We start from the raw sequence: 12,542 nt of genomic DNA, 5'->3' as shown, positions 1-12,542 counted from the left end.
ACAAGTTAGTCTGTGCTTCCAATATGGTTTAGTTTAGCCAGCCAGCTTTCTGTTGAGACTGCTCTGATTTTTTATACTTTTATGTGTTGTTGAAGAATTGTTTAGACTTATATTTTAAGTAATAGTTTAGTAAAAAAGATATAATGAAAGATGAAGATGGTAAAATATATGGGGAGAATTTTATACTTGCAGGTAAAAAGTATTGGGTATTTCATCTGGAGCTAGAACTGTAACTGATATATTTGCATTTTTGTTTCTGTCTTTCCCATTTTGTATCTACCCTTCCCTCTCTATACTGTATCTATGCTCATGCTTCTTTTCTTTGTAGTTAAAATCAATAAAAATTATAAAACTGAAAATCAGTAGGAAGCTGAAATTAGCTTGCAGAGTTACTTTCCTTCAGGGCTTGTAAAAAGCAGCTGGACTTTCATTTGTAAAGTGTAATGCAGATATAGCAATTCCTCATTTTAGGATTGTATATCTGATTGTCTTTTGCATCTTGTACTTCTGTTTGCTTTGGACCTTCATTCACATAATTCCTCCCAACACTAATGCTAATTACCCACAATAAGGTACAGCATTTATCACCATCAAGACAATGTTATCTTATAACTGCATAAAATTTACATATTCAGTAATTAAAACTTCTGTGTATAATGCTTTTGGGGAGGCAGGTGCCATCTGATATTCTGAGTCATCTTTCTTTTAGGTAAATATGGTACAAAGGAAAATCAGCAAGAGGAGACAGTTTCAAGTAAAGCTCAATTCAAATAAAATGCTTGGTGCATAAAAAGCACTTCCCTAGGCCATGTTTCAGGTGGTCTGGCATCATATTCAAGGGGTTCTCAACTAACGCATCAGTCCCTATATATGCCAGTTGCATTTACATTCCACTGCTGTAGAGTTCAAATGAAAGGCCCATTGGCAGGCAAATCCTATACATGTATGAGGTAGGCTTCCCAAGCTCCCACTGGGGGCAGGGGTTTCCCTGGTTTCAGGAACCTCAACCTGCTGGCATGGGGCGAGCCATCAGGGGGGATTACCACCCCCAAAGAGTTCCATCATGTGTGGCACATGTGGTGCAATGACATCACCTGGAACTGACATTGTCATGTGGGGATGCTCTAGCAATTTAGGGGAAACTCTATGGTGCCAAATCTCTAGAGTGTTCCAATGTGAAACAATAGAGTTTTCCCCAAATTACTAGCGTGTCCCCATGGGATGTGCCCAGTGTGATGATGTCACTTCCAGGAGATGCCATTGCACTGTGCATGCACAGCACATGTGAAAAAGTCCCCCACTGGCAGCCGGTGGGGACTTGGCAACCCTAGTATGCAAAGCTTGAAGAACTGTAATTTATATCACCACCAACCTTGCCCCTCCCTCACAGTGAAGCTGCTGGGGAAATGTGGGGTCTTATTTCTGATGTCCCACTCAGCTTTAAAGGCATTCAGAACTAATGACACTTCTTGCTGCTTCTGAGTTCTAATAAAGCGCAATGAAAGGTCAGAAAGAAATCCTGCTTGCCTCCCACTTTCTGCTGAGCCAGGCAGTTAGATGAATAATGCAAAGATTGCCACGAGTAGCCATATGTCCAGATCCTTAAGGAAACCCTGGAATGGCTAACATCCCACATGTCATTTCAATCAGGCCTATGCATTTCCATGTGCTTCCCTTGCAAAGAAACAGACTAGAGAGGTTTTATGACCAGCAATATTAATATTTTTATTTCTTTGGTTTAAAATATCCTGTTATCAGTGCAACTTGGTTGGACATGTGTGCACTACTCAGTTTTCCACAAATTCAGACAATATTTTCCCACCTATAGGACTGAGCAACCAACCCTTGTGGTCTTCACTGGTTGCAATGTTAAGCTCTTCTGTGATACATTCTTTTCTAGCACAAAGTGAATCTTCTTGGTGGAGCCAAAATATCCCTTAAAGCTCCTAAAAGCTGCAGTGACATCTAAGCTGTGAGAGTGACAAGGGCTCAGACACAAGGACGGGCTTCTACAACAGTCACTGTTTGCTTAATCTTCTCCCCCACAGATGGACAACAGTGCTTTGCGGTAATCTCCTGAAGTGTCTTTCTGCAAGAGAAAAACAAATAACCAATATGAAAACTACAGAGACCAGCCTTATGGATAAACTACAGAGTCTTAAAGGAAGATTTAACTGAGCTCCCAAGTGTAAGTGTTTAGATGTCCTTGTGGTACAAACTGTTATTTGAGTACTAGGAGAACTCTAATATTTTGAGGGGACCTAGGAATTGTTAGCAGAGAAATCTAATCATCATCAAACTTGCTTCCTCCGATTCTTCGAGGGTAGTCATGACAGTTAACCAGTATAAAACGGATAGATTCTTGTAATAAGGTTATACCTTTTGTTAGCAACATTGGCTGCTACTTATTTAGGATATTTTTATGCTGTCTCTCCACAGCCCTGCTTGAAGAGGCTTACAAATGAAAATCACCATAAGTTATCAATATACAAACAAAACAAGCCATTAACAACAAGCTAGGGACATAAAAACAGCATAATATCCATAAAATGAACCTCAGACCTGATGCAGAACATGAAACAGCTTAGAAGAAAAGAAAAGAAAATAATTAAAGCCTTAAGTAAAAAGAAAAGAAAGCTACACAGCAACAGCATCCTTACAGAGAGGCCTAGAAGAATGACATGAATGCAAGTTCCTTGATTGGACAGCTGTTTCTCACATGGGCTGTCTAATAGACATGCTTATGGCAAAATGTGAGGCATTTCCCTCTTGTCTTTTCTAGTAAGAGAAGGTATTCTAAGGAGCCCCACCATAACTCCAAGCTGTGCTTCTTTCTGAACCCATGCAGACAGAAACTGTGTAACATGCCTGGATTTGAACATCTGCCAGGTGAAGAAGCTATGTGTCACCAGCACACCATGTGCTAACATGCACCCACTGAGCCAAACCAATGACGTTAACCTAGCTCTTTGAGCAGAAACTGGCAATTTGTGCTGCAGTCCTCATTACCTCAATCATGTGATAGAGGGATTTGTCATATATGTCCCAAAATTCACGCCGGATGTTCAGCAGATCAATTTCACTTCTTGAGACAATAATCCTGATTAGAGTTCTGTCATCTGTGCCGGCACCCTTGTGAGGTTGAGAAGACAGTTAAAACACAGCAGGAAATGGCGGGATTTCCCCTTGCCTTGCCATTAGCAAAATATTTTTAAGAGCTAGCAACAGGCCCTTTCTCTGAAAATTAGAGTTCTTTTGTTTACACAGAGACAATAGGCAGATGATTGAATGGGAATGGTTTTGCCAGTTTATATAAGGGGATTTCTCTTCTCTTCTGTTAGTGCTGGGCCATCTGCCAGTGCTATCCCAGGGACCTGCTTCAGTTTGCTCATGCTTCCCCAGTCAACTTGTATGTCGGAAATAGGAAAAAGATTCAAGAGAATCAATGTGGTACAGCAGTTATAATATCCATCTAAGATCTCGGGACCTAGGTTCAAATCCCAATTTTGCCATGGCAGCTTGCCTCATCATGACTTTTGGCCAGTCACACACACTCAGCCCAACCTACCTATAGGATTGTCAGCTCCAGGTTGGGGAACTCCTGGAGATTTGGGAGCGGAACCTTGGGAGGACAGGGACCACATCTGGACACAGTGCCATGGAGTCTGCCCTCCAAAGCATCTATTTTTTTCCAGAAGAAGTGATCTCTTTAGTCTGGAGATGAGCTGTGATTCCCAGGGATTCCCACATCCCAGAGGGAGGTTGGCATCCCTACCTACCTCACATGGTTATTGTGAGAATAAAATAAAGGAGAAAATAATGACATAAGCCACTTCAGATCTCCATTTGAATGAAAGGTGGGGTATAAATGAAGTAATTCAGTCTTGCTGCACCTGTCTTTTTGACAAGTTCCTCAAACTCATTTCCTTTATATAGCACCTCATTGGAACAAGCTGGCAGGTATATAGTTGAATGTACTGATAGGCAAATCCAAAGGGTAATTTTACCACACCCAACTTTGTGAAAAGCAATCTATCAATTCGGACTAGTATATTAAAAATCGAGTCATAACCATATTTTACCTTTCTCCCAGGGGTGTCAAATGGAAATAAGAACGTTTTACCTTCATGGACTTATACAGCTTGTCAGCAAAGAAAGCTTGCTTGTTTTTGACACTCCGCACTGCCAACAAAGGAGGAAACAAAACAGCACAATGTTGTACCAGGAACAGGTCAAGAGCTTGAGCTGGACAAACCCAGGTTCCCCTTATCAATGTCTTTAAATAGTAAAACTATTTAGGTCTTGCTAGCTTGTGTAAGGAAGTTAAGGCGGGAAAGGGCTTTCTAAGATGCTTGACTTATAAGCTTCCTTAGCAGTCAATACCCAAACATTGGAATTGGCTTGGGTGTGGTCATTCTACAGATCTGCCCTCTCTCTGCATTATTTCAGTCATGGAGTTGGTCTATTTGTTCCAGACATGCTGAAATAATCAGGAGTATAGAGCAAAGTTGCTGTTGTCATTGGTGGCATCACCACTTTTAATAATTTTTTTCCACATGTGCTACAGTGATATAGCTCCACAAGACCCATCCTCTTCCCCCTTTGTAATTAGGGGCGATGGCCTGAGGTCCTCCTACTCTGAGGTCCTCCTAATCTGATTGGTCTGAGGTCCTCCTAATCTTTCAAGTCTTGAATGTACAGTACAGGATTGGCTGGGGTGATTTCTTTAAAATGGTGAAATGGAAAGATGATTTGCTTTGTTGATTTCCCCTGGGAGCCATTGTGAAATCAGAAAATCTCCAGTTGTAGAAGTAAAATTGAGAAACTGCACTTCTCAGAGCCATGGAAAAGATTTCTCTCTAGTGTTCAAAGTTACCGCCCATAAAGAGAAATGTTTGTAATAGATAGTTAATGCCCAGTTGGCTACAGGGTTCTCATGAGGCGATTCTCTGATTGGTGGTAAATTATGCACATGTACAAGAATCACAATTTTCCTCCACAGAAAAAAACAGAAAGCTTCTGAAAACACCTGAGAATTGCCATTAGACAACACTAAATTTTAAGTAATATTAACAAAACAAACCCTTGAAGGAAAGGGTTTGTCTCCAGGAGAGCATTATGCTCCTTAGTAATGTGCTGGTGGTCCCTGTCCCCGAAGACATCCTGCTGTCCTTGACCAGGGCCTTTTTTGGTCCTAACCCCAACCTGGTGGAACTCTCTGCCAAATACCATCAGGGCCCTGTGGGATCTTCTGTAATTCCGCAGGGCCTCTAAAGGCAGAGATGTTCCACTAGGCTTTTGGTTGAGGATAACTACAGTTAGTATCTCGGCTGACACCCTGTTCTGCTCTCCACATTCGTCTTGCCTCTCTTCCCCCCCTGCCCATGAAATGGCTGGTTATCTGCAACTGTAATAATAGGATTTCGCCATCTGATTTTAGATTGTAATATAAATGGCATCTTAACTGTCTATTTATATTTGATGTTTTTATCCTCGTTGTATGTCACCCATAGCCCTGCTATAGCAGGAATGGGCAATTCATAAATGTAATAAATAAATAAATAATAAAAGATGCTTGCAACCCCTCCCACCCCCACCCCCTGTCATTCTGCGCATTTATAGTGCTATGGAGACACAGCACTAGAACAATATTAAAAAAAAATTAAACCCACTGGATTACAGGATGGCACTTTTGGTAAAAACCATGCCCCCTATAGAAAAATCTTTTAAAGAAGAAAATTCTATTGCTAGGGTGGGAAGGTGGATTTGGAGGACATGCTTTCCTTCTTATATTGATATAACTGTGGAATGTTAAAAAAGGAAACATTTGACTGCAGTTGCACACATGTATTAATGACCTCTTATTAAATGAAAAAATAATCCTTCCTTGAGTGAAAAAGTGGATGCAGCAATATTCAAGAGGCAGTCCCATTCTTATAGTGCCCTATTGATATTGCTTTGAAAATTTTAAAAAAGGAAAATGAAATCAGGGTGGAGGACCGAGGGGGATAGAGGGCTGAGGAAGTGGGAAAGGAGAGAGGGTATTGATGATGGGCAACAGTAGGAGTCAATAAGTGGATAAAAAAGAACAGATTGAAGCACACAAGGGGTAAAGGTGACTCCAAATCAGTTTGGAAAAAAGGGCAGGGTAAAAGTGCTCACCCCATACACAGTGGAGAAAAACTGTGGGAAAATTAAAGCAAATCCCACAGGTACCAAACATGTCTGGAAATCAGCAAAAAAAAATCTGCAGCAATATGGAGAACTGAAGAAAACCACCCATATGGAAAAACCCAGACTGCTTCCACACTGGGATTCCCCACCCACATGGAATTCAGGAAGTCCTCATATTTAGAGGGAATGGCCACACAATATCTTGCCCATTCTCAACATGTCTTATGGTCTTCCCAACATTCCTCCTTTAAACTGTATGAAGCAGAAAAACCCTCTTTGATCCGGTTCAAGTGGGGAAACTGTGGAGAGGATACAGGTGGAATGTCCAGTTGCATGCTGTACCTGCAGCCACTATGGAAGGGTAGAGCTAACTAGGACAGAGCAAGTCATTATTGTGCACCATTCCTCATCCTTTACATAGCATTTCCCCTTTCCCAGCCCAGCCATGCTGTCCCAGCTGTATTTTTGCATATGTGTGATGGGAAAGGGTAAAGGGGCAGGTATGCATGGTAGCAGCAGCCAGAGGAGTAAGATCAGATGTGTGTGGACAGCATTCTCACCCTGCTTGCTGTTCCCTTCCACAGGGGCAATCAAGGGGAAGACACCTTTCCCAACAGAGTGTCTTGTAAAAGCTCCTTGCACTTTCAACAATTCACAGCTTTGAAGACAACAGGTTGGAATGATGGTGATATTTTTTTAAAAAAAATTGGCCCCTTCTCTAAGGAACAGAGTCATTCACAGGCCAGATTCATGAGAAGAAAACTATTTTTGTGTTATCTGATTGCTTCACCCCCACTAAGGAAAAAATTAGCAAAAAGCTGCATAATTTTGCTGATCTCAACAGAAGAATCACCATATGGATGATCGGGTTAGCTACTTCCTGAACTGGAAGCATAAGTGAGAAATGGCTGCAAATGTTGCAACTATGAAGCAAGAACAATACACTCAGAAGGTGCAACTTCTCTCACTAAGATTGCCAACTCCGGGTTGGGAAATTCCTGGAGCTCTGGGAGTGTTTTCCCAGCCACTGTCTGAAGATTGCCAGTGAGGGGAGCTCACCATCTCCCAATGAAGCCAGTTAAATCCGGAGTGTCTCCCATGTGTTGAACTACTCTTATTGTAAAATTTCCCCCTAATATCCAGCCAATATCTTTCTGCCTGTAATTTAAACTCATTATTGTGAGTCCTAGCCTCTGCTGCCAACAGGAACAGCTCCCTGACCTCCTGTAAATGTCAGACCAATTTCGCACTCAGCTTACCCTGCTGTCACGTCCTCTTCTCCGCGCAGTGTCCTTCGGATTTCCCACTATCTGCTCCAGAGCTGCAGGAAACATTGCGATTTTCATGTGGCAAATGGAAAGCGCTAAAAACCAGTTTCTGTTTGCCCCGCAAAAAACGCAATGTTTCCTGCAGCTCACAAGCCGATAGTGGGAAATCCAAAGGACGCTACACGGAGAAGAGGAACGTGACAGCGGGGTAAGCTGCGTGCAAAATCAGTCACAGCCTTTCAAATAATTAACGAGATCAATCACATCCTCCCTCAGCCTGTTCTTCTCCAGATTGAACATTCTCTAGTCCCTCCAGACTGAACATTCCCAAGTCCCTCCGCTTTTTCTCATAGAGCTTGGTCTCCAGATCCCAGATCATCCTCATCACTCTTTTCTGAACCTGCTCCATTCTGTCCACATTCTTTTTGAAGCAAGGCCTCCAGAACTGCACTCAGTGCAGACCAAATATAGTGTACAGCAGGACCCTGACATCTTGCAATTTGGATATTATGCTTCTGTGGATTCACCTCAAGACTGCATTAGCTTTTTTTGCCACTGCATCACACTGACTGTTCATATGTAGGTTATAATCCACCCACATTCAAGTCTAGAATGGGCAATGATAATGGATGGGGATGTTGATGGTACTTCCTGCTAGTCTCTGGGAAGTTTTTCTTTGTAAATGCTAAGTGAAGATGAAGGACTTTTAGGGAGGCTACAGAGCACCAGAGGTTTAGCCAACAAGAATAAAGAGACAATGATGAATTTGAGGGCTAAACATCAATTACAAGTTAGTGATACAGTCTTAGTTCCTGAAAAACTCACTAGTCCACAGATGCTCTCCAGCAGTGTACTTTGTCTTAGCTTTACTAGAGATTTAACTGGCAGGCTGCTATGCAACATGGAACACAAATACCAAGCATGGCATCTGACAGCATGAACAGGATACTGGAAGTTTCTTTAAAAATGAGCAAATTGCTAGTTCTCTTGGTCATGCAGAAAAGAACAATAAATAATAATTCCACTGGGACTTTCTGTACCCTGTGGACCATGCTTTATTTTCCATAATGGTCAACAAGCCTTTCCCATTGCCCTGTAACCTGTGTATTCAGAGGCTGGACCACTGCTCTGTGGCAGACTATATGCAAAAGGTTCAGATTCAGTCCCTGGCATCTCCAGATCTAATGTGGGAGGTGTTAGTAAAGACCTTCCTCTGCTTAAGTTCCCATACCAACACTGCCTACCACAGTACACAGTACTAAACTAAATCAGCCAATGGTCTGATTTTGCTTAAGACAACTTCAGATGTATTACCCTGTTCTCTCTCATGTTATTTCTATGGCACAAAATGGTGAAATTTTGTGAAACACCATACTCCATATTTTTGCAAATGAAATTAAATTAGGACCGCTTACTTAACTTATATAAATGGTTTTTTTCCTATACATTTTATTCCCTTGGACTGCTAAACTTACTGTTGAACCAAATTAGTGTGACAAAGTGTAGTGAAGTTTACACATATGAAAACCACAAACCTCTTATCAGCTACACACATTCAAGGGAGACACTCACCAATGGCTAAAAAGGCATCCCGCACATCTCCTGACATCCGCTTGTTGATGGCATGTGCTATGTCATGATTGGTCATCTTAATGAACTCTTGGAAAACTAGAGGGTTTAAATAGCAGACGATAAGAAATCAGAAGTTTTAACTATGCTTCATGGAAGATTAAACCTAAAAAGGTAAATGTGGGATCAAACCAGCTCCCACTGAGTCCCAGAACTGTTAACTGGCAAGGAAGTCATTAATACCCTTGGACCAGTTCTTCAGAGGTAAATATGCTCATGGGAAAACCAGTAATGCCACAGGGAAGCATTAGAAATCAGGGCATGCCATAGAAATAGGTCATTAACAATTCCAAGGAAAGTTCACCTGGCAAAATGAACTTCTTGGCCCTGAATGAGCTGAGGAGCTGGTCATCTTGAACTAAAGGAGAATTTCCATTTACTTGCAGCAAGGAGGTTGCAACAGCAGCTCTTTCATTTCAAGGCCCTCAGGGGGTGACACCAGACCATCAGGCCAATGAGTTTTTCTGTAGCCAAAGGCTCTGTCACCACTAATAAACACAATGTTCCTCACCTTTCCTGAGCTGTGGGTAGCTCTGTGTGCACAAGATGCTCAGGAAACGTGTCTCCAAGGATGTTGAGTCATCGCTGGAAACATCAGCTAATTTCTGCAAAACCGACAAAAATAAAGGGGGGAGGGGGGAGAGCAAAGAGAATGGCTAGTAAAATGCCATAAGCACAATCCTACAAGAAGCCATGGTCAGAACAGTGCTTGTATTTATTCATATGTTTAAGATGCTAAAGCTAGACCTATCCAAATTCACCAGGTCTGAAAAGTGCATTTATTATATAATATATAGCATTTAAGCTATATATAATTTAGCTGTATATAATATATAGCATTAATATATAGCATTTAATATAGCATTTAAGATTGTGAAAAGACAGTTAGCCCAAGCTTTTTATTTATTTCACAATTTTATCCAACCTTTCACCCAAGGAGCTTGGTGGAGGCACAAACAGTCATCCATTTTGCCCTTACAACAATCATCTGAAGCAGGTTAGCCTCAGCAAGAGCAACTGATCTAAGATCACTCAGTGAGTTTTAGGGCTGAGAAGGAACATGAACCCAAGTCCTAGCCAGACATTCCAACTACTATACCTCAGAGAAACCATAGCAGAGTTCTCTCTTCCTCCTCTCCAAGCCTAAGTCATTCTCTAAAACCACCAGGTACTGCAGACCCTAATCTAGTGAAATGTGTTGTATCTTGGCTATTGCCTAGACAATCTGCCAAATGTCCATAGCACAACCCACCCACATCAAGTTATAAACCTCCCAGAAATGGAGGCTGGCTGTATCCCCAAAATGCCTTCTTCCCTTTCATAAACTGACTGTTCAGCTGTCCTGTTAACTGTCTCTGCAACCTCTACAGCAGCCCCACCAAGGCAAACCCTCAGAACTCAGTTGCAGAGAACACAGTGTATTAGGGTAGCACCCCCTTAAACCACTAGGAGAGGAACCAAGAAATTAGGGTTAGCAAGTTGGTCAGTTAACTAGTAATGAGCACTGTTAAAGTACACTGGAAGTATGTTGGTAGTGACCTGTTGAGGGATCTTAATTTAGTTCAATCCCTGGCTCCTCCATCAGTAGTATAGAGAAATCCAGTGGTTAAACTCAGGTTAAAACAGCTTCATGAGTTCAATCTAAGCATCTTCCCACAAGGCATTTTGTTATTAATTATGGATATGGCTCATACAGGAATGGCACAAAGTAGAAGTCAAGCACCATGCGAAGCTGAAACTACACCTTAAGTTTAAGGAGGCTATATAGTAGCATAGTTCTACATTGCACTGCAAAATCTGTTCTAAAATGTACGAAGAGATACAAAAGAAAATAATGACAAGCACTCACCAGGGTTTCAGCAACAACCTAACAACAGAGAGAGGGAGAGAAAGAGAGAGAGGAAGGCAACAGAGTCAGAGATGGTGCCACAAAGGCTGTTCTGGCATTTTGTAAATCAAATTGGATCAAATTGATATCCCAGTAAGACACTGACATTAGCAAAAGATACTGAACAGGGGCAACAGGGGCATGCGTGTTTCTCTCTCCTATTTTTATTCAAAGTCCCAAGACTTTGTATAGCCTGTCATTGGATATTTAAAGGTATCTAATTAAGCACGTTAGATGAAGTCCCTTGATTTTGTTTAGAAAACATTCAAATGTAAAACAGGAAATTAAAAAGGAGAGAGTTCTGCCTGAAATTTGGAAGCCACAACTGGTGTGAGAGGTCAGCATAGTGGGGCATCAACTGAGGCCCAGTGGAAGGCCTCAGTTGTTAACCAGATACACTTAGTCTCTCTCCTTCCACCAGGAAGTAAAGATGCTTCCAAGGATCCTTAGCTCTTCCATTTCCAGGAAGGGGTGTGTCTGCAAACACATGCTGAAGCTACTTAGTTATTGGAGTGGACCAATAATTTATTTATTTATTTATTTATCTATCTATCTGAGATTTATATCCCGCCCTTCCCACTAGGTGGCTCAGGGCCTCTTGCTCTTGTGTTCTTGGATCATAAGGACCTAACCCAAAGATTTTTCTCCAATTTGCTTATAGTTTACCAGAGCCCAAGGGAAGACTGGGAGATGTAGGCAAGAGAGAAGGTGTAGTGCCATAGCCAGGCAACAACTATTTTTTATGTTAACAAAGGTCAAGATTTCGCCTGCTCCCTTAAAAGAATTTTTAAGTTGTGGGTTTTTGCAGAGTTCTGTTTAGTGTAAAATAATGTGGTTACCAGCAGTGATAAGAAACACCTGCAAGGTCATACCAGTTAGAACTTTTTAAATTGGTGTGCTGATTGCTTTCTGCCCAGTTAACTCCAAGTGGACTTAATTGTTGCTGAAATGGTAGAACAGCCTTAATTGGTTACATCAAGAGGGTTGGAGAGGCATAAAAATAACTATACCGGTGCATCACTTTGCCTAGCCTAACCAAGACTAGAGCCTAGATGCGTGGTCAGAGTCCTATGTTCTGGAGTTAGAACTCTCTCCTGTGGATGGTATGCTGAACAACCTCCAGACGTGATTCCATTTGGTGAAACTATTGGATTCCTTCTGGACATTGAATTCTGTTGTATGGTAACACCTAGAAGGCTAAACTGTATTACGTTAGCTAGTAATATTTCACAGTGTTCTTGTTTTTTATGGCTCACTTAACAAATGCTTTCATTTTGTCTAATATGTAAAATAAACTTTCTTATAAGTTTATCTTTTTGTCGTTTGCTTCTGAGGTCACAACAATCCTCGCCAAAGCTTACCCACTAGCCTATGGAGTGCCTTCTAACAATTTTTTAAAAACTGACTTTGGGAACCCCTTGCTGCAGCTGTGTGGCTTGGTTTTCCCTAGGGTGCCCGCCTTAGGCAGAGGTTTGACTGGGGCCTCTGTGCTAAGGAATTTACCCAGTCTGGTGGCAGCCTACCCTTTGGTCTTTCTGGGGTGAAATACCAGGCTTTGGTTCTGTGTTGTACTATCAGTTGAC

The 12,542-nt window shown here is 41.7% G+C and overlaps 1 protein-coding gene across 2 annotated transcripts in view; it reads right to left on the bottom strand.

Annotated features, from left to right (window-relative positions):
• Nucleotides 1-1,699: 1,699 nt before the first annotated feature.
• ANXA6 (annexin A6) overlaps nt 1,700-12,542 on the bottom strand; it is a 79,141-nt gene continuing 68,298 nt past the window's right edge. The window contains exons 21-26 of one of the 2 annotated variants that reach the window (XM_060240299.1): nt 10,921-10,938; nt 9,583-9,676; nt 9,015-9,110; nt 4,124-4,182; nt 3,010-3,132; nt 1,700-2,089 (exon numbers count right to left, since the gene is read on the bottom strand). In XM_060240299.1, the coding sequence (XP_060096282.1) occupies nt 2,030-2,089; nt 3,010-3,132; nt 4,124-4,182; nt 9,015-9,110; nt 9,583-9,676; nt 10,921-10,938 (450 nt within the window). In that variant the 3' untranslated portion in view covers nt 1,700-2,029. The remainder of the gene's footprint in view (nt 2,090-3,009; nt 3,133-4,123; nt 4,183-9,014; nt 9,111-9,582; nt 9,677-10,920; nt 10,939-12,542) is intronic. The other variant, XM_060240300.1, reaches the window with a different exon arrangement.

This window comes from Heteronotia binoei, chromosome 5, assembly GCF_032191835.1.
Source record: "Heteronotia binoei isolate CCM8104 ecotype False Entrance Well chromosome 5, APGP_CSIRO_Hbin_v1, whole genome shotgun sequence".
Lineage (NCBI taxonomy): Eukaryota > Metazoa > Chordata > Lepidosauria > Squamata > Gekkonidae > Heteronotia > Heteronotia binoei.
The sequence above is the reverse complement of the archived record's forward strand: the minus strand, read 5'-3'. Positions and strand labels throughout refer to the sequence as shown.